The sequence below is a fragment of the Bactrocera neohumeralis genome, chromosome 2 (genome assembly GCF_024586455.1).
Source record: "Bactrocera neohumeralis isolate Rockhampton chromosome 2, APGP_CSIRO_Bneo_wtdbg2-racon-allhic-juicebox.fasta_v2, whole genome shotgun sequence".
Classification (NCBI taxonomy): domain Eukaryota; kingdom Metazoa; phylum Arthropoda; class Insecta; order Diptera; family Tephritidae; genus Bactrocera; species Bactrocera neohumeralis.
Window position 1 is genome coordinate 67,430,528 of NC_065919.1, and position 19,918 is coordinate 67,450,445.

Genomic DNA, 19,918 nt, shown 5'->3' on the forward strand with positions numbered 1-19,918 from the left:
CTACCTGTAAATACACACACACAAATGTTTACAGTTCTATTGTGAATATAAACTTTAACTAAGAAGAAGTGGACTAAGCTCGAAATTTTCTGAAACAGCTGTTGAATCTCTAAACAAAATTTTTGTATTACAATGTCAAACAAAATATAAATATAAAAACTTTTATTTCAAAATGGCGAGCTGGGCTAAAAATCAGCCTTCCGGAAATAATACTCGAAGAAAATGGAATTTAGAAGGTACCTCAAAAAATTGTATATTACAATTTCTTAATCAATATGATAATTTTTAATAGATCGCACTTCATTAAACAATCTGAAGTATCACATAGCTGCGGAGGGTTGTTCAGATGTCCAATACGATTTGGCCAAACAGTTGCTGGATAAAACAATTGGTATAGTTTAGAAAAATTACATGAAGTTTAAATAATTGATTTCATAATTTTGTAAAGAACAAAATGAAGCGACATCAAGCCAACAAGCCATACATTGGCTACTACGCGCAGCACAACAAGGACACGAAGATGCAACTAAACTCTTGCGACAATGCTATGAAGAAGGTTGTGGCATCACCACCGAAAATGAAGCTGAAGTACGTTGTTGCCTGTCAATGACAGCAGGTGAGCGCGCTGCTCGCAAAGCCGCGCGTGAACTATTTTCTTGCCTTGCCAATGGCGGAGAGCATATCACGCCACGCCAACTTGAGCGTAAAATGCGTGAAATTTATAATCTTCAAAAAACGAGACGCCATCATGGATATTCGACTTCAACATCGGAAGAGGAGACTGAAGATGAATATGCAAATCGAAGACATGAGCCTTTAACAGATGCAGCCGGTATTGGTAACGGACATGTCAACCTGCCTACACGTTCCAGACAACAACGACAACATAGGCGTCGTGTCACTTCATACTCAGGAGAAAGATCTGCGTCGTCAGTACGCGTTATAACAGAGGAGAATTTAGTATCAGCAGCTGTTAATTATGCTGCCGGTCGTATGCCTGCTGTAAACGACGATCTAACAGTATCTGTACCACATCCTGCTACATTGGATCATGTGCCGTGTTTCCATCGGCTATTATTCCATCCAGTACTCTTTTGCACTTTACTATATCACCGATTAGTGAATTTCATGGCTGCTCTCCCAACTGTAGTCTCACCCACCGTACGCATGGCTTTACTTTTCGCACTATACTGGTTAGCCTCAAGTGAAAATATAACAGTATATTTACCAGTGGCAATCTACTATCTTTGTTTAGCCATCATGATATGTTCTACATGTAAGATGCTTAAGACAAAACAAGATTTCATCGATTTTCGCATTTGGTCTGGACTCTTCCTAAGTTACGGAGATCACAACGTTGAGGCTACTATCTCGGAAAATCTTTTTTTAAAAAACAATCTTAAGCCTTATTTATATTTCTTTTGTGCATTCATTGGAAATTTGATGGTATCACCGTTAATAGCAAACGGTTGGCTGGCCCATTCAGAATTAACCATTGTCTCGTGTATATTTGGTCTTGCCTCGCTTGTGATGTTCATGTATTCGTCAGTTCGCAGATTTCCTGATTGGATTGTGCTAATATCGTTTGCTGTAAATGTTCTGGCGAAATATCCATACGAAATGGACGACGTAGTAACTACAGGTTGGCGATTTTTGGATCTCAAAGTACCCACATTCTGTTCGTTTGTCATCGGCAATGGCATTGAATTCTGTTTAAATTGTCGCACAGCACTATATTTGCTAATACCGGGTTTCCTAATACATCTAGCTGCACGCAATAATTGGCACGGCATCTACACGCATCTCATTCCGCACTGTGTCACTTTAAGTTGGCTACAATTATGTATCACAGCTTCACAAAGTGCCACTATGTTCGGTATGATCAGAGCTACATTAGGTCTAGCTGGTATTCTGCTATTCTTACCATTATTTGGTTTGGTTTCGCTGTTGATACCCGTGTTTGTAATTATCGACTGGATGGGTTTCACCGATCCGGGTGTACGTTTGGGCAGTACACTTGTAGGGGCTATTTTTGTACTTCTCGGCTCATGTTTTCTCGCGTTGCACCGTACAACACAGAAGTACGTAACCATCATACAGGTAAATACACATATGTTTTTTAATTAATCCTAAATATTTACTTATTCAATAAATTCGTTTATACTATAGGTGGTACTTTGCATCACGGCAGCCTGCATACTTACATTCCCCTACATGACCGCAAATTTTAAGGATTCTCCACGCTTCAGCAATATCGTAGCGCTCGATAAAGATGAATCTTTAATTAATACCATGGATAACAATGATAATGCTGAGGAAAGAATAGATGATATACACAAACATGAAAACGATGAAATGCCATCAATAACGGGACCTCTGCACTGGCAACGTTTCTATACACTTTGTGGTCAAGCAGCTAACGAGCAAAGCAATAAAATCAAGTCGCAACTACGATGTGCACATTTGGAAGGTATGGACGTGATATGGGTGGGTACCGTAACCCAAGTTCATATTAGTCGTGTTTCCAATATACGTGCTGAATATCTAAATAGATATTTGCCACCTTGGCTGAGTCGTTGGATTAGCTGCATGTACGGTTCATACGTACGCGAGCAACTACAATGCGGTGCGGAGGAGAAGGAAATTTTCTGCAAAGATATAGACATCTTGCTAAAGCACAGTACATTACAAGGTAAATGTTCCTTGCATCAGTGGAATCGGTATGAATATGAGATACGTGTACGCATGCCAACACAGGGTTTGTTAAGCAAAAGTATCGATATTGTGCTACAAGCCAGTCACAAATTTGGTAATTTCACTCGTGCCTTGATGGTAGGTGATCGTCTTCAATTCTACGGTACACTACAAAATCATCGACCGCCTTCGGCTGATGGTATGCGCGAACGTGAGGATTTTATTTTGGGTGCCTCACAGACGCGCATACAGCTGTTGGCTGTTAAATGTGTACAATGTGTTGATAAAATGCTTAAGACGGTAAGCGTGGAGCGCAAGTCGCCGTTGAATGCTCGAATGCGTGATCTTAAGCGCGGTTTTAAGTATCTGTTGAATGTTTTGTTTAATCCACTGATAACATTCAAATAATTTTAAACGCTGTAACTATACTTGTATTAAATATTAATTATTATTACTCACCCATACGATCATGACAAATGAATTGTTAAATAAAAACAATATTGAATTAAAATAAATTTGTGAATGTGTACCTAAATTTTGTATTAACTTATTTTTGTTAATTTTATTTTTTTTAGTAATTTAATTTTTTGATTTTTTTATTTTTTTTAAATTTGTTTTTTTATTTTTTTTTTTTAATATGTTTTTTTTTTAATTTTTTTTTTTTTTTTTTTTTTTTTTTATTTGTTTTTTTTTTTTTTTTTTTATTTAGGTTTTATTTTGTTTATTTGTTTTTTATTTATTTTTTTTAGTCGTAAAATAATTAATCATACCATTTTTTGATTTACTGTATATACATACATACATAAATGAAATACATAATAAATAATAATAAAGCTTAATAACAATTAAAGAAATATATAATATGTTTTTACTTAAATGACTAAATTTATTACTTGGCTACACTGAAACCATGAATCACATACATATGTATGTATTTAAAGCTCTGATAACAGCCCTTGCATGTAAAGTATACATATCGTCTCCTAAAATACAAAATAACGTAACATTACTTTTCACAAGTTTACAGGCGATGGAAAAACGATATAATAGAAACCAGTCATATTTAACAAAATGCGTGTTCTGGTTATACATATGTATCTGACAATGGCAGTTTAAAAGTTTATGATACATACAATGTAATATGATTTGCTGAATCGTAAGCAATAAAAAACTCAACTTCGAATTTGTTGATGATACGTTGTTTTGCATTTTAAGTGACGATATGTACTTATTCATGTACATATGTATGTGTAATACTGATCAAGTCAATGGTGAATGAATTCGGAAATTCCCTTTTTCAATTCAGTTGTTGCAGCGATTTCTTAGTTCATAGAACATAAAGGCATTCTCATTAATAGATAATCCAAATTTTATTGTTTATAAAATGGCTACTGCCGCAAATAACAACGGTTATGAAGTTCTTATTGAATTACAAGCAAGTGTGGTCAAAGATGAAAATAGTTCACCACCATTTTATTTGAGTCGACCAAAAATACAGAAGTTATACGCTTATCAACGTTTTCAAGCAAATTCCAATGATGTCCGTTTACCATATTTCATCGAGCCACGCTCATATCCAATAGATTTGAATAAAGGATTCGAGAAATTTATTTTTCGGCAACTTGCTGACTTTTCGAAAATGTTGGAGACTACGCAAAAATTTATAGTGGACTCAGAAGAAAATGTTCTACAACCGTATAGGTCAGAAAATCCAGAAACACACCAGTCTTTAAAAACAGAGGACGACGAATCATATCAGCAACGACAAAATTCAAAACGTAAATTAGTTCTTAGCAACCGTGGATGTTTAAGCAACATCATGATTATACCATATCGTTTGGTGGCATCGAAATATAACGACAAAACAATCTTTGCAACGCGTTATTGTGGCGTTCTTCATATCTCTGACTACAGATATGATAATGACACTTCGAGAATCAATACATATCATAGTAAATTTCAACAAACTTGTTTCTCAGGTAAGTAAAACTCAATTAAAATGTACAAAAATCTGTCAACTTTGTTTAGGAAAAATGTCAGCTGTGCTGCGATGAATAAGTGAACGAGTGTTCTTAACATATTTACGTATACATATGCATGTGATTAAGAACATATAAGAATGTCGAGGGAAGTCCCCTTTATAAAAGTTCATTCGCTGTCAAAATGTCGCTTTCAAAAATGAACTCATTTATAGTCGCTACTAACGATAAGTTTGTTGCTTCACCGAAATAATATGTACATTCAACAAATAATTGAATCAAATATCTTTAATTTGAAAAATAATTTTTAAATTTTTAGTCGCAAATACCGGATTGAAATAAAAAAAAAATAAATCAATAAATAAAATATTTAGAATTAAAATAAAAAAATATTGGGTTTTTATTATTATTATTATTATTTATTAGAGTAATATGAAATATTAAACTAATTTGAGTAAATACACACTAGCTACCAGGGCCTATTGGGTTTAATCCGGCCGGATTTAAATAAAATTAAAACCATTTAGTTAATTTTGCACTATATTCAATACTTTAGAGCCCTGTCCGGCAAAACTTACATATTTAAACGATTTATATTTTATCAATTTCTGATTTTGGAATTGAAAATTAAATTTTAAATTTTTAGTATTAAACTGAAATATAAATATAAGTAAAAACTAGTATTTAATTCAAGATATTTGGGATTAAAAGTTAAACCTTAAAGTTTTTCTATTAAACCAAAATTTTAAAATTTTACTTATTACTATTACTCTAAAATTTTATTGATAATTTTTTTTTTAATTTTTCTGTTAATCTAAAATATAAAAATTTAATTTTTAATCGCAAACATCTTGACTTAAAAATTAAATATTTCGTATAATTAATTTTTAATTTCAAATTCGGAATCTATCCCATGAATGTTGGATTAATAATTGGATTTTAAATTATATATTTTATAAATTAAAGTGGAATATATCAATTTTTTTTTTACCGTGGAGTCTGAATAATTGAAAATCCACTTTTCGGGGACAACAACAATAATCATTTGCATTAAAGATGGATGTTTGTTCATATGTAGTTTACTTTATCCAGACAGCAAAGCTATGGTGGCAGTTGAAAGAAGTTTATACATATACAGTAAACAATAGAATAGTAATTTTTGCAAAATATAATATATTTTTGTTCATTCTTCATTCAATATTTAATTCAAGATGATCCTGATCTGATACCCGATACCGATGAACCTGTAAACGAGAATGATTACATTCGTGGAATCTTCCATACCAACCTCAAAGAATTCGATTTAATTTACTCTGGAGAACTCTCGGGAATAGTCTCAAATCATAAGATTGACGATATGTAAGATTGTATTCGAAAAGAGCGTATTATTCCTAAAACCTTGTTTTCTATATCCATATTTACGCATTTACACGTACATACATATGTTATATAAATCATTTATAGGCAAAATATGGAAAATATTAACAAATTGCAGTTTATCAGTACAAAACTACTTTGGAATTCAGACCACTCGAATTTTTGGAAACATCCAAAATGTTTAAACTGGTGGGCTACATTATATTTGGCAAACACTTCAGATTTATGTGTAGGATTGAAGGATAGAGATGGGGTCATACGTACTCCTCTACAGAGGAAGCCAGTAAAAGATCTACCAAAAGTAAGTTATATTCTTTAATTTGAAAATATTGATTTTAATTAAATATTTTTAGGATCAATCTTGGAAACCGAAAATTTGCATTAGATTCCTGCTGACCATGCTAGAATTGATTGAAAAAAATATGTCTTCCGTTAATTGTCCATACACTGTTTATGAATTTGTGTATGACTCATTCGCAAAGTGTATTAAATTGAAAAAGCACATTGGTAAAACGGAATATTCTTTTTTAAACGAAGAGTACATAGAACGTTGCAGAAAACAAACATCTGTGTCATGTTAATCAACCTAAAAGTGTCTGTACATGTTATGTTATATTAATAGTGACATCAAATGTTAACTAAATTTAAGAAATATGTACTTTTATTATATTTGTACTGCATAAATTTGAATAAAAGTTACAAAATAACGGTAAATAATGTTCTCATTATCACGTTGTCTTCATTGGCAACATATAAAATTGGATATGGGTAACACTGAAAATCGATTGACTTTCTTTTTTACGTGATCATCATAGAGAAGGCTCACAGTGCGACCATTATCAAAATATTTAATTTTTCGAATTGGTACTGTTTTGGATGAGCGTGTTTCACCACAGTTCACATCAGGGGCAGGAAAAAAACAGAATTGAGGAGTTTTAAAGTTAATGAGAAAAATATGTTTAAATATTAATAAAAGAGAGCCAATGTAGGATAAAGCTATTACTTATATATTATATATATTTCCTGTGTGAGTATGCATGTCACTGAACTCGCCCTAAACGGCTGGACCGGTTTTGATAATGTGTTCAAGGGGGTTCGAGAATGATTTAGATTCACAATTTGATACACTGGAAAATGTTTGTTTTAACTAATTTTTCATTTTGGAATGTTTTACATTGGATCCGGTAGACTGCGCTACCATCACATTATCAAATATTCAATATTATATAATTTAATTTCAATATTAAATTGTCTCTTATTTCGCAAATATAGAAAAGCACCATAAGTTGTTTAATATTGGATAGTCGAAAGTGTTTTCGTATTTGTAATCAAACTTCAGCTTGTTATACTCTGGCAACAAAGTTGCTAAGGAGAGTATTATAGTTTTGTTCACATAACGGTTGTTTGTATGTCCTAAAACTAAAAGAGTTAGATATAGGGTTATATATACAAAAGTGATCAGGGTGATGAGTAGAGTTGAAATCCGGATGTCTGTCTGTCCGTCTGTCCGTCCGTTTATGAAATATGGTATTTTAACTCCTCATGGAACAGCCAGTTTCAAAGTTATAAAGTAATCTTGTCCGTGAAACGTGCAACCCAAGTACTGAGCATTTCAGTTGCGGCTGGCATAGAAATGGCCTACAGCCAAAGTCTGTTCGGCTTCGAAGAATATTTTTTAAAATGTGCACAGCCTACGCGGTTATTTATTAAAAAATGAATGATCTCATCGACGATTCGATTTTGTTTCGAAAAATCCGTTAAAATTTTTCGCTGTAAAAAAACGACTGCGGGAAGGTTCAACGCCTATATGAATATATAAAGTATTTTATAACACCAAAACGTCCGAGCGAAGCTTAGGTGAAGTGTATTGATGAGTTCTGTTCCACATTTAGTGAAATGATTCAGTTGAACCGAGAGTTATTTGGGGATAAAAAAGAATTAAGTTATATATTTCATGGGAAAATGATCAAGATTCATTGGAAATTTTTTTATAGAGTCCGGGCTAGACAGGGTATCAATACCTATCCGTCTGCCAATGAAATATAATAATCTTTTAATTTCGATGAAAATTTTATGGCAAAATTTTTAAGAAGATGTACAGGGAAACGAATACGATTCTGAGCAACTCGACCTGAGATACAGAGTGATTATCGCTGTATTCGGCCCTAGTCAGAGCGAAAAATGTTAAATGTTTTGATTCAACCGATAAGAGTTTCGCTCATCTTCTCCTTCTTTCGCTCATAAAATCATAAAATGAATTACTTGGCTACTCTGAAACCATGAATCACATATTTAAAGCTCTAATATCCCTTCCATTCTACGTACATACCATATGTACATATGTACGTGCGTATAGTACTGATCAAGGCAACGGCTAAAGAATTCAGAAATTCCCTTTTTCAATTCAGTTGTTGCAGCGATTTCTTAGTTCATAGAACATAAAGGCTTTCTCATTAATAGATATTCCAAATTATATTGTTTATAAAATGGCTACTGCCGCAAATAAAAACGGTTATGAAGTTCTTATTGAATTACAAGCGAGTGTATTCAATGATGAAATTAGTTCACCACCATTTTATTTGAATCGACCGAAAATACTGAAGTTATACGCTTACCAAGGTTTTGAAGCAAATTCGAGTGATGTCCGTTTACCATATTTCATCGAACCACGCTCATATCCAATAGATTTGAATAAGGGATTTGAGAAATTTATTTATCGGCGACATTGGGAGTTTTCGAAAATGTTGGAGACTACTCTAAAATATATATTGGACTCAGAAGAAAATGTTCTACAACCGTATATGTCAGAAAACCCAGAAGAACATCGGTCTTTAAAAACAGAGGACGACGAATCATATCAACGACAAAATTCAAAACGTAAATTAGTTCTTAGTAACCGTGGATGTTTAAGCAACATCATGATTATACCATATCGTTTGGTGGCATCGAAATATAACGACAAAACAATTTTTGCAACACATTATTGTGGCGTTCTTCATATCTCTGACTATAGTTATAATAATAACACTACAAGAGGCAATGCATATCATAATAAATTTCAACAAACTTGTTTCTCAGGTAAGTAAAACTCAATTAAAATGTACTAAAATCTATTGACCATATTTGCCAACTTTGATTTTTAGTTTTTTTTTTATAAAAATGCCATATATTTTATGATGAATAAGTTGGCAAGTGTTCTTAACATATTTACATACATGCATATTATTAAGAACATAGAAGAAGGGAAATCTGCTTCGAGGGAAATCCCCTTTATAAAAGTTCATTAGAGAGAAATACCCTTTATAAAAGTTCATTCGCTGTCAAAATGTCGCCTTCAAAAATGAACTCTTTTATAGCCGGTACCAAGAATGATAGAATACAAGATTACGACGACCGCCATTACGAAACGTCATAGTTCCGTGTTGAGAAGAACAAGAGTGAAAAACTCAAATGGCTTGCAAATTGTAAACAGAAAAGTAAACACTTTTGTAAATTCGCAAAATATTATTAATTCTTTCGATTTTAATGAAAAGTTTTAGTGAAGCGATTGAATATTGTTGAGTGAAAAGATTTGAATCATTTCTAAAGAAATATATAGGCCTATTGATAATAAAATTGTCTATTAAGTTGTGATTCAAATGGAGAAGACGTTTCTTGTGTTGTATATAAATACATACATATATACATATATTATAAGTTCAGATGTATCAGATGTATGAAATTATGATAAAGGAATTGTGAAATTATTAATTTAGTATTCTATCATTCTTGGGTACTAACGATACGTTTGTTGCTTCGTTTTGGTGTCGTGATCACAGAAATAATACATTCGAAAAATTAATGAATTAATATTTTTTATTTTGAAATACCAAAAAATTTATTTTGAAATTCAAAAATAATTTAATTCAAAATTTTTATTTTGCGATCCCGAAAATCACATATAAAAATTTAAAATTTTTTGTCGGAAATACCAGACTGAAAAAAATAAAAAGAAGTAAATAAAACACGGAATTAAAATAAATAAAATGTGTTTGAACCGGCCAGATTAAAAAAAATAAAAAATTAAAACCATTTAGTTAATTTTGCACTATATTCAATACTTTAGAGCGCTGGTCGGCAAAACTTACACATTTTACCGATTTATATTTTATCAATTTTTTATTTTGGTTATGGATTTTAAAAATTAAATTTAAAAATTTTACTATTAAATTAAAATATAAAAATTTAATATTTAATCGCAAACATCTTGAATTATAAATAAAATTTTTATTAGATTAAAATAATTATATTTTTAATTTCAAAAACGGAATTAATCCAATGACTATTGGAACCTTGAAGTCCATCCACTTTTTAAAGCTGTGGTGGCAGTTTAAAGAAGTTTATACATATACAATAAACAATAGAATAGTAATTTTTGCAATATATAATATATTTTTGTTCATTCAATATTTAATTCAAGATGATCCTGATCTGGATCCCAATACCGATGTACCCGTAAACGAGGACGAATTTTTTCGTGGAGTCTTCCAGACCACCCTCAAAGAATTCGATCTAATTTACTCTGGAGAACTCTCGGGAATAGTCTCAAATCATAAGATTGACGATATGTAAGATTGTATTCGAAGAGAGCGTATTATTCCTAAAACCTTGTTTTCTATATCCATATTTACGCATTTACACGTACATACATATGTTATATAAATCATTTATAGGCAAAATATGGAAAATATTAACGAACTGCAGTTTATCAGTACAAAACTACTTTGGAATTCAAAACACTCGAATTTTTGGAAGAATCCAAAATGTTTAAACTGGTGGACTACATTATATTTGGCAAACACTTCAGATTTATGTGTAGGATTGAAGGATAGGGATGGGATCATACGTACTCCTCTACAGAGGAAGCCAGTAAAAGATCTACCAAAAGTAAGTTAAATTCTTTAATTTGAAAATATCGATTTTAATTAAATATTTTTAGAATCAAATTTGGAAACCGCAAATTTGCATTAGATTCCTGCTGACCATGCTAGAATTGATTGAAAAAAATATGTCTTCCGTTAATTGTCCATACACTGTTTATGAATTTGTATATGACTCATTCGCAAAGTGTATTAAATTGAAAAAGCACATTGGTAAAACGGAATATTCTTTTTTAAACGAAGAGTACATAGATCGTTGCAGAAAACAAACATCTATGTCATGTTAATCAACCTAAAAGTGCCTGTACATGCTATGTTATATTAATAGTAAATGTAAGAAAAATGTACTTTTATTATATTTGTACTGCATAAATTTGAATAAAATTTTAAAAATAACGGTAAATAATGTTATTATCACGTTGTCTTCATTGGCAACATGTAAAATTGAGTGTGGTAACACTGAAAATCGGCTGACTTGTTAATTAATTTATTATTTTAATGCTTTATTTGCAACCCTGCCAGTGCGAGTAAATACGATGCGCATATCACAATACCATAAATGAATTTATATTTACGGCGAATTGCTGAAAAGAGAAAAAATTTATAGCAAATTCGATATTCAATATGAAATTTAAATGGGGATTCCCCTTCATATTATACCTTAACTTCGAAATACATGCATATATGTACATACATACATATATGTATATACATCTCACACCCATTCACTTATTCATCAGTCATTGTTATTGAATACATAGTAGCCTGTTAAATTGTGCGTTTTGGTGCCTCTTATCACTTGTCATTTTTGCTTTTAATTTATTTCGTTTTCTGCTGTTTTATAATTTATGTTAGACAGAAGAACAATGCCTTCTAATAATTCAAGAGATGGCTTTAAAGTGCTAATGAAATTACGGCCAAATGAAATTACCGATGAAAAGCAGCCAGCATTTTACCTGCAACGTCCAAAAATCCTTACTATTTATTCTTGCCGTTACGACAGCATTAGCAACGACGTGCATCTTCCATACTTTAAAAAGCCAACATCATATCCGTTGGATTTAAATGAAGGATTCGATCAATTCATCTTCAGGCAGAATAAAAAAACTAGGCTTCGTAAGGTAGAAAAATTCATTATGGAGAACGAAGAAAATATTTTGCAGCCGGATGCACATACACCGTCCGGATCTGGGCAGACACAAAACAATTCTAAACGCAAAGTGATTTTATGTCAGCGTGGAGTGTTGACAGACATTATGCAAACACCTTATCATCTAAATGCATCCCCTTCTAATAATAAGACGTTTTGTGTTACGAAGTATTGTGGTGTATTTCACATGCAAGAACCAGAAACGATAACTAATTTTACACAAATAGATACATACCATCAGAAATTTATGCAATACTGCTTTTCTGGTGAGTATCCTGATTACTTGATCGTATGATTACATATGAATAAAATTAATTGAAATCATTTGGCAACAGAATATGCATTTATAGTCACTACATACATATGTACATATACTTTAGTTATAAGTCGCATGGATATAGTGAAACACTGAAGAAGCTTTAGACGTGTCAGAACACTGCACTCCGTACGATTACAGGATGCCTCCTGATGTCTCCTATCGAACACCTACTCAGTTAAGCCTACATGCTTACAATTAAGGAAGACAATGAACTTTTCTCCGAGCATATTCTGTCAGGTTATGATGTTTGTGCAACTTCTGGTTTTTGTAGCTGGTTTAACTCTTACTTATTAAGAATTGACACCGACATACCAAATTTATGTCCTATGTGTAATAAGTAAACTCACGACTGGAACAACCTCTTTGTGTACTCATTGAATCCCACTCATCTAACCTCTCTGTGGTCCGATCCACTCGAAACAGCACTAGGCCTGTCTTTAGATGACTTCGATTACAAGCAACTTGAACCTTACCAACGAAGCGGTGATTAGATAATCGTTACAAAAAAATTACCACTTATAACTACATAACTAAGCAACTACTTATATATAAGATTACATGGAATCGTCTTGATAATTTCAGCTTTTGATTTCGTTACATTTAGATGATCCCAATTCGGAACCTGAAACGGATAAACCTGTTGATGACAATAACCAAATTTTTTGTATCATTAAAACATCAGTGAAAGAGTTCGATCTAATCTACTCCGCAGAGATCGCAGGTATTGTGTCTGATCGGAAGATCGAAAACACGTAAGTACCTTTTCAATATTCTAAAGTTTAAAATTTAAATTTTTAATTCAGATTTTGTTATTAGAAATAAAACTGTTATTGAATTAAAAAGTGAAATGTTCAAATTTAAATCCCAAACATCTTGGAATAGATTTTTAATTTTTAATTCCCAACGGGAATGACCAAAAACATATAATATCAAATAAAATGCTTTCTCACCGAAAACCAACTTTTTGACAATTTTTTATTTAATTGTAAGGATGAAAAGTACATGTACTTTCTACTAAGAAAATATAATTTTTATAATCATACATTTATCGTTAATGCTGTATTCAAATCTTTTTAGTCATAGTATGGAAGAAATGAATAAACTTCGATTCATATTGACTAAGCAATTGAATACAAATGGAATTATGGGAGATTATTTAAATCAACGAAAGTGTTTGCGCTGGTGGCTGCAGGCGTACTTGGCTAAGACAAGCGACGTTTGCATAGGCCTGAGGGATCAAAACGGTATTGTGCGCACTCCAGTACAAATCAAGCGAGCTGAGGATATAGCAAAAGTAAAAAATATAAAATGCAATTTTCTCACTTTTTAAATTATCTATTTATTGCTTACATTTTAGAATCGCAAGTGGAAACCGCATGTCTGTATTCGTTTTCTACACTCCGTACTAAAGTTGGTAGAAAAAACAATGACGCAGGTAGATTGTCCATATACAGTCTACGAGTTTATGTATGACTCCATCACAAGATGTATTAAATTGAAAGTCCATGTTGGCAAAACAGTTCTCTCTTTCCTGTCAGATGATTATATTAGGAAATGTAAACAGTCTGCTTCTCACTAAAAACATTTTACATAGAATTACCATAATATTCATGCATACAGCACGTATTACACGTATGTCATTATAATGGAACGCCTATTTATCATTAGTATCTGTACAAAGAAATTTTTATGCATTAAAGGTTTTATTCAGAACGTTTTTTTCAATAACTTGTTGCCATTTTGAAGGTAGTTTCATATCACTTGCATACCTCCCATAAAGCTTTCGTTGCTTCTGGCGAGTCATTATCGATGTGGCCATAGCTCCCGCTATTTTCCAATACTGGCCATCTCTACGCGATTACTTCATTTGGACGGTCAAATTGGTGACAGTACAATACCGTAAGGGAGTAGTTCATAGTATATGATTCCCTACTAATTCCAACAAAACCGTAGCAAAATCTTACTGACCATCAATGCTGGCTTAGCCATCGTTGCGCAGGTTCACCAGAATTCGACAATAGACCATTTTTATTCGAAGTTGTCACAAGTAATCCACCTTACTTTACCAATAATCATCCTCCTAAGAAATGGATCGATTCTGTTGCAAGAGGAATTCGGTCTATGAGAATTGTTTGCGATAACTAATGTGGCAACCATACCTCGAATGTCTTTTTACGTTTTTAACAAGTTTTTGTTCAATGTTTAGTTCAGGGATAAGGATTAGCTCCTGGACAATTGAGGTAGTATTTACATGACGGTCGGACTCAACGATTTCTATAACTTTATCGATATTTTTAATTTGACCTTCCAGAGCGAGGTGCACCCTAGCAACAAAATTATCGGAATCGACAGAGATGTCATCATCACCCTTTAATTGAAGTAAGAATTTCCTTTTTTTCTAAACTGTTTACCTAGTGAAGACTTTGTAGTTTCTGTACAAAAAAATTTGTTTCTGTTCAATATATTTGGTTACATTGTTGAAAATATTGATTTATTTTTATGAAACGCTATTTATATGTATAACAATTTTCGAAAATAAAAGTTTTAATATGATACATCACTAATGCATTTTGCGCTACTGGGATGTTATACGAAAACGGCAAAGCAGAATGACTAACTGTCAGATGTGTAGGAAGCACATTTATTTGTTGCTGTCATTTACTTTACGATTGTCAATTGAAGTGATTGGTGTGCTCTTGTTAATTGTTGTTATACTTGTTCGCATATCAGAGAAACGATAGAACTGTATATAAAAACCATAAACGCGTGAGACAAATTTTAAACGATTCAGTGTAGCATACTTGGAACATCAAAGGCAGCGTTAGACACCAGTACACGTTTTATATACATACACACTCCGAGCCGATTAATTTTTTTTGTAGATTACGCACCCATTGGTACAATGATTCCGGCAATAACATCGAATGACAAATTTCACAATGTTATTATTAGTACAGGAAATATTCTTAACTTAAATAACCAATTGGGTGGAAAGTCAACTGAAGAAATTCTGGATGGTTTAAGTTTGACTTTACAGTGCCAAGCAGCGGCCTCGCAAGTGGAATTGATTGAAGCAGATGGTTGTGTGCTCCGAGCCACAGAAGAGCTCAAGCAGAAGTTAACTGAAAACGACAGATCAGATATTAGTATTGGTGCTAAAATATTTTTAAACAAAAATTCGAGTGCATATATAAAGCAGGCGATAAGAACATTGTTGCAAGTACTTAAAGTAGAGCACGTGGACAACGTGGTGTTAGCGTATCACCCGACAACTGTAGATAATTCATCAAACACCAACAGTAAAGAAGATGTCCAAATTAATGAGAAATCAGATCAATTAAAAGAGCTTTGGTCGTCGTTGGAAGAATTTGCTCAGCAAAAGAAAATAACACAATTGGGCATTGCAGATTTGGATATTGAACAACTGCGCCAATTATATGCCACAGTCAAGGTTCATCCAACCATAGCGCAAATTAATTTGGAATCGTGCTGTGTAGTGCCACCAGCATTACAAGAATATTGTACAAAACATGATATACAATTGTTGACGCATAGTGATCCAGAAGTTTTGCTATCTGATGATCAATTCATTGTGCCCGGCTACCAAGTGGATTGGACTTTACGTTATCAAGTACATGTTCGATGTCGCGGTGTAATAACTGCCAAAGGCTACATACTTGGAGCCAGCAAGCGCGACCAAATAGAAAAGCAAGTTGCAGTTTGAACGCCATTTTAGTTCAGAAACTATCAAAGCGGGTGGAGGGCAATTGCGGGTGATTTGTGTGTGTGTTTGTGCTACTATAGAGTGAGACTGGTTCAGCGATCTTGACTAAATTGGTGGGTCCAAAACTTTATTTTTGTGAATCCAAATATACTATTTATGAAAGTAGTAAAGGGATTTGATGGCCTTACTGGAAGCAGCATGCTAAGCTTTTCTATCACTGCAAACATATTATCACACATCCTACATGCATATGAATTTATATAGACGAAGTAGTTTGCGCCCCATAAAAATATACTTATATGTTATATATGATTATTTACATTTTATATTACTTTAATTGCTGCTATATATAATTAAAGCAATATAGAGGCGTTGCAAATATACATATAATAAACATTCACAGATCTGAAAAACAAATTCGAAAAGTAAAAGTTTACGAGTGTATATAAGCTACAAAATAAGAAATCAGAAATACAAACTGAAAATATGTAATAAAATGTTTTAAGGATTTATTGTTTTAAATTTATTAAATATTAAAACAAAACTGCTGACATTGTCCTAAATTAAAATTAAAAAAAAAAAACACTTTTACCAAATTTGTGCATTAATTTTTGAATAATACATTAAATAATAGAAAATTATTAAAATATGTTTTCGTAATTTTTAAACATAAAACTATACATGCATATAGACGTATTTATACTAATATAACTGAAATAAACTTGTATATTTTAGGAATGCATTGTAAACTTAAAATAAAGCCATGGAATAGGTATAATATGAAATATAAAACAGCTGCAAGCTATGGGTTTATACATACTTACATATGTACGTAGAATTTTATTGTATTAATGTTGTAATGTAATTGCACTATACGCTGCAATTTCACAGCAAATATTTTTTTAGTTAAAAATAAATTATATGAAAAACAACGAACAGTTTATCACAACTATTATTTGCCTCTTATCTACTTTCGCCTAATAACGGAGCTGTACAATCGGTATTGCATGGCTTCATAGGGGTGTGGATTTTTTAAAGTGAACCGATCGCGGATGAAATAATGACTTACTTGCGGAAGATACGCTTGGTATTTTAGCATGGGTTCACAACATCGCACAATTTAAATAATTACAATATTTATACTCTGAACAAGATTCATAAAAACGGGAAGTAGTCTCTTAGTTGTTGAATTTTAGGAAGCGCCGATATCGGCCAACAATAGCATACTTATATGTAGCTCTCGTACAAACTGATGAAATCAAAAACAAAAACAAATCAAAAGTTCTTGAATGTAATCTTTTGTATATTCAAAGGGTATTATAGTTTCGGTACAACCGAAGCTAACGTTATTTCTTGTACCAAACATTTTTGATTAGCGCAACAGGTCCGACTTATCCTGAAATGAATGTAATAAACCAATTAACCCTTTGTTCGACTTACTTTTGGAGTGTTGTCATAAATCAGTATTCAAGAAATTGATATAACGGTAAAATTACAATAAATTATATTTATACATACATACATATTTATAATATTTTTTCTCAATTGGTACTCAATGAAATTTATGAGCGGAAGTGCTATGCTGATTATTATCTAATACTGTTAATAAAATGTGAAAAGCCTTTAAATAACTTCAAATTTACGACAGAATAAGAGGAGCGGTCTATATAAATAATTTGTAGTTAATAAATTAATAAAAAAAAAATAATTTTCTAACAGTGGTGGCATTATATATTGTACGCCCAAGCAGTGTTGCCAACTTAGTGGATTTTCCACTAGACTTGGTGGTTTAGGCATGCCTTACAGCGAGATTTTTTTGGTTTTAGTGGCTTGTGGATTTTATAGTGGATTAGATTGTTCCAGTTAGTGGTGATTTACGCAATTTAACCGCTAGTGTGATTCATAAAATGTTCTGTATACGTTATAGTTAAAAATGAGCATTTAGGCCCGGAACTTCAAACATGGCTTAATTTTAGGATGTAGGCAACATTGGTCAATTTAAATCTGTCGGGTCGGGGATTTATATTTCTATTTTAATTTTTATATATTTTTTTTTATTATATCTTTTTAAATGTTTTTCTAAAAATTTTTCTCATGTTTGTTTTTAAGAAGGTAATAATGTCTTTTTATGCAATGTTTTTCTTTTTAATATATTTTTTTCAATATTTTTTAAAATGTTTCTATTTTAATATTTTTTTAATATTGTTTTAAATATTTTTTTTTTTATTTTTTTTACTATGTTTTTAAATAGTTTTTTTTTCAATGTTTTTTTAATTTTTTTTCAATGCGTTTTTTAAATATTTTTTTTTTATTATTTTTTATTTTTATTTTTAATATTTTTTTATAACTAAAAAAATATTTTTTTCTCGAAAAAAAAGTTTGCTACTCTCAACTGTTTTCAAATATGTCTAGCTAATATGCCGACAGAGAAAAGTGACGTTTACATTTTCCGTATTTAGTTCAAACAACGAAAGTATAACAAAGAGTGAGAAGTTCAAAGTTAAATGGTTCGTGATACTAATCTTTATATTTAACTTTGACGTACCTAAATTGTTCATACACACATACATACATAAACGTAAAGAACATATGTACATATTATGATTTTCAGTTGAATAAATAAATAAATTATGCCTCTCTGCTGACTCATATTTTTGAGATACATTTGTTACAGTAGCGGACAAAAAAACGGGACACTTAGTTGTAGTGACTTTAAATCGATGCAGTGTTAACAAATCAAACTTTATTATAAAAGTAAGTATTTATTTGAGCAAGTACATTATTCAGCTACAATAAAACGCTTTTATTTATATTCCTGAGTATACACATGGCTGCAAATAAAATGAAATGTGGAAAAAGTCCAAAACTGACTGAAGTTGATAAAGCCACAATTTTGGCTTTGCGATCGCAAAACTTGAGTATACGAGAAATTAGTGGTAAAATAAATTTTAGCAAAACTACTGTCAGTGCTTTCCTTCAGAAATATGCGAAGACTAAGTCTTTAAAACGCAAAACGGGTTCCGGACGCCCGAAGAAGACAACTACCAAGGATGACCACCATATTAAACGAATTAGTATTCAGAACAGATTTAAAACAGCCGAAGACATCAGAAGCGAAATTCAGGAATCAAATGGAACCGAAATCAGTACGCGAACAGTACGACGGCGCCTTCAAGAAGCCGGACTAACTGCCCGTCGACCCGCCAAAAAACCACTATTGACGGTAAAAATGCGACAAAAACGCCTCCAATGGGCGAAACTACACAAAAATTGGACCAAAGAAGATTGGAGAAAGGTCATATTTTCGGATGAGTCCAAAATTAACATCTTCGGTTCAGACGGAATGTCGTACGTTCGCAGAAGAGTTGGTGAACGTTTCAGTAATGAGTGTGTCAAACGTACGGTCAGGCAGGGGGGTAGTCGGATGATCTGGGGGTGTTTTTCCTATCATGGTGTTGGACATTTGGCCTTGATTGATGGAAATATTAACGCAATTAAATACCAACAGATCTTACAGGAAAACCTGGTACCTTCAATTGAAGAGCACTTTTTCTATATGGACAACATAATTTTTCAAGATGATTCTGCGCCATGCCATCGAGCCAAATCGGTAAGTAACATTTTTTTATATTACATAACCTTAATAACATTTCATTTTTACAAAGACATGGTTAATACACATTTTAATTTTTTCAGATAAAAAAATATTTAGCAGAATTGGGTGTTTTATCACTGGACTGGCCTGGGAACAGTCCT

At 32.2% G+C, this 19,918-nt stretch overlaps 5 protein-coding genes and 2 long non-coding RNA genes across 10 annotated transcripts; 5 read left to right on the forward strand and 2 right to left on the reverse strand.

Annotated features, from left to right (window-relative positions):
- The first annotated feature begins 58 nt into the window (after positions 1-58).
- On the forward strand, positions 59-3,229 carry LOC126766605 (wolframin). Its single transcript, XM_050484360.1, has 4 exons — positions 59-236; positions 293-391; positions 449-2,100; positions 2,170-3,229. The coding sequence occupies exons 1-4, from the start codon at positions 173-175 to the stop codon at positions 3,100-3,102; spliced, it is 2,748 nt and encodes a 915-aa protein (XP_050340317.1). The 5' UTR covers positions 59-172; the 3' UTR covers positions 3,103-3,229.
- Positions 3,230-3,978: 749 nt separating this feature from the next.
- On the forward strand, positions 3,979-6,767 carry LOC126766809 (decapping nuclease DXO homolog). The gene is made up of 4 exons (XM_050484516.1): positions 3,979-4,673; positions 5,885-6,032; positions 6,138-6,351; positions 6,404-6,767. The coding sequence occupies exons 1-4, from the start codon at positions 4,079-4,081 to the stop codon at positions 6,629-6,631; spliced, it is 1,185 nt and encodes a 394-aa protein (XP_050340473.1). The 5' UTR covers positions 3,979-4,078; the 3' UTR covers positions 6,632-6,767.
- Positions 6,768-8,431: 1,664 nt separating this feature from the next.
- LOC126766817 (decapping nuclease DXO homolog) lies at positions 8,432-11,365 on the forward strand. Its single transcript, XM_050484519.1, has 4 exons — positions 8,432-9,128; positions 10,510-10,657; positions 10,763-10,976; positions 11,029-11,365. Exons 1-4 carry the CDS (start codon positions 8,537-8,539, stop codon positions 11,254-11,256), a joined length of 1,182 nt encoding a protein of 393 aa, XP_050340476.1. The 5' UTR covers positions 8,432-8,536; the 3' UTR covers positions 11,257-11,365.
- Positions 11,286-11,717, reverse strand: LOC126767060 (uncharacterized). Its single transcript, XR_007669006.1, has 2 exons — positions 11,630-11,717; positions 11,286-11,553 (listed from the first exon to the last, which is right to left on the reverse strand). It is a non-coding gene; the product is annotated as an uncharacterized LOC126767060 (long non-coding RNA).
- LOC126766848 (decapping nuclease DXO homolog) lies at positions 11,684-14,151 on the forward strand. Of its 2 annotated transcripts, XM_050484545.1 has the most exons (5): positions 11,684-11,744; positions 11,825-12,385; positions 13,043-13,190; positions 13,516-13,732; positions 13,796-14,151. In XM_050484545.1, exons 2-5 carry the CDS (start codon positions 11,836-11,838, stop codon positions 14,015-14,017), a joined length of 1,137 nt encoding a protein of 378 aa, XP_050340502.1. In that variant the 5' UTR covers positions 11,684-11,744; positions 11,825-11,835; the 3' UTR covers positions 14,018-14,151. The 2 variants fall into 2 exon arrangements, with proteins under 2 accessions (XP_050340502.1, XP_050340496.1); XM_050484539.1 differs by having other exon boundaries at positions 11,726-12,385.
- Positions 13,616-14,752, reverse strand: LOC126767035 (uncharacterized). 3 transcript variants are annotated; one of them, XR_007668989.1, is made up of 5 exons: positions 14,598-14,747; positions 14,208-14,536; positions 14,039-14,109; positions 13,789-13,969; positions 13,616-13,715 (listed from the first exon to the last, which is right to left on the reverse strand). It is a non-coding gene; the product is annotated as an uncharacterized LOC126767035 (long non-coding RNA). The 3 variants fall into 3 exon arrangements; XR_007668991.1 differs by having other exon boundaries at positions 14,168-14,752; XR_007668988.1 differs by having other exon boundaries at positions 14,208-14,748.
- A 336-nt stretch (positions 14,753-15,088) lies between these two features.
- Positions 15,089-17,094, forward strand: LOC126766905 (glutamate--cysteine ligase regulatory subunit). Its single transcript, XM_050484575.1, has one exon. It carries the CDS (start codon positions 15,341-15,343, stop codon positions 16,160-16,162), a length of 822 nt encoding a protein of 273 aa, XP_050340532.1. The 5' UTR covers positions 15,089-15,340; the 3' UTR covers positions 16,163-17,094.
- Positions 17,095-19,918: the final 2,824 nt, after the last annotated feature.

Coding starts and splice junctions, on each gene's coding strand:
- LOC126766817 (XM_050484519.1), top strand. CDS start 8,537: ATGGCTACTGCCGCAAATAAAAACGGTTATGAAGTTCTTATTGAATTA. Junction 9,129..10,509: donor TCAACAAACTTGTTTCTCAG/GTAAGTAAAACT, acceptor ATTTAATTCAAG/ATGATCCTGATCTGGATCCC. Junction 10,977..11,028: donor CAGTAAAAGATCTACCAAAA/GTAAGTTAAATT, acceptor AAATATTTTTAG/AATCAAATTTGGAAACCGCA.
- LOC126766848 (XM_050484539.1), top strand. CDS start 11,818: ATGTTAGACAGAAGAACAATGCCTTCTAATAATTCAAGAGATGGCTTT. Junction 12,386..13,042: donor TATGCAATACTGCTTTTCTG/GTGAGTATCCTG, acceptor CGTTACATTTAG/ATGATCCCAATTCGGAACCT. Junction 13,733..13,795: donor GAGCTGAGGATATAGCAAAA/GTAAAAAATATA, acceptor CTTACATTTTAG/AATCGCAAGTGGAAACCGCA.
- LOC126766605 (XM_050484360.1), top strand. CDS start 173: ATGGCGAGCTGGGCTAAAAATCAGCCTTCCGGAAATAATACTCGAAGA. Junction 237..292: donor AAGAAAATGGAATTTAGAAG/GTACCTCAAAAA, acceptor AATTTTTAATAG/ATCGCACTTCATTAAACAAT. Junction 2,101..2,169: donor AGTACGTAACCATCATACAG/GTAAATACACAT, acceptor TTTATACTATAG/GTGGTACTTTGCATCACGGC.
- LOC126766905 (XM_050484575.1), top strand. CDS start 15,341: ATGATTCCGGCAATAACATCGAATGACAAATTTCACAATGTTATTATT.
- LOC126766809 (XM_050484516.1), top strand. CDS start 4,079: ATGGCTACTGCCGCAAATAACAACGGTTATGAAGTTCTTATTGAATTA. Junction 4,674..5,884: donor TCAACAAACTTGTTTCTCAG/GTAAGTAAAACT, acceptor ATTTAATTCAAG/ATGATCCTGATCTGATACCC. Junction 6,033..6,137: donor AATCATAAGATTGACGATAT/GTAAGATTGTAT, acceptor AATCATTTATAG/GCAAAATATGGAAAATATTA.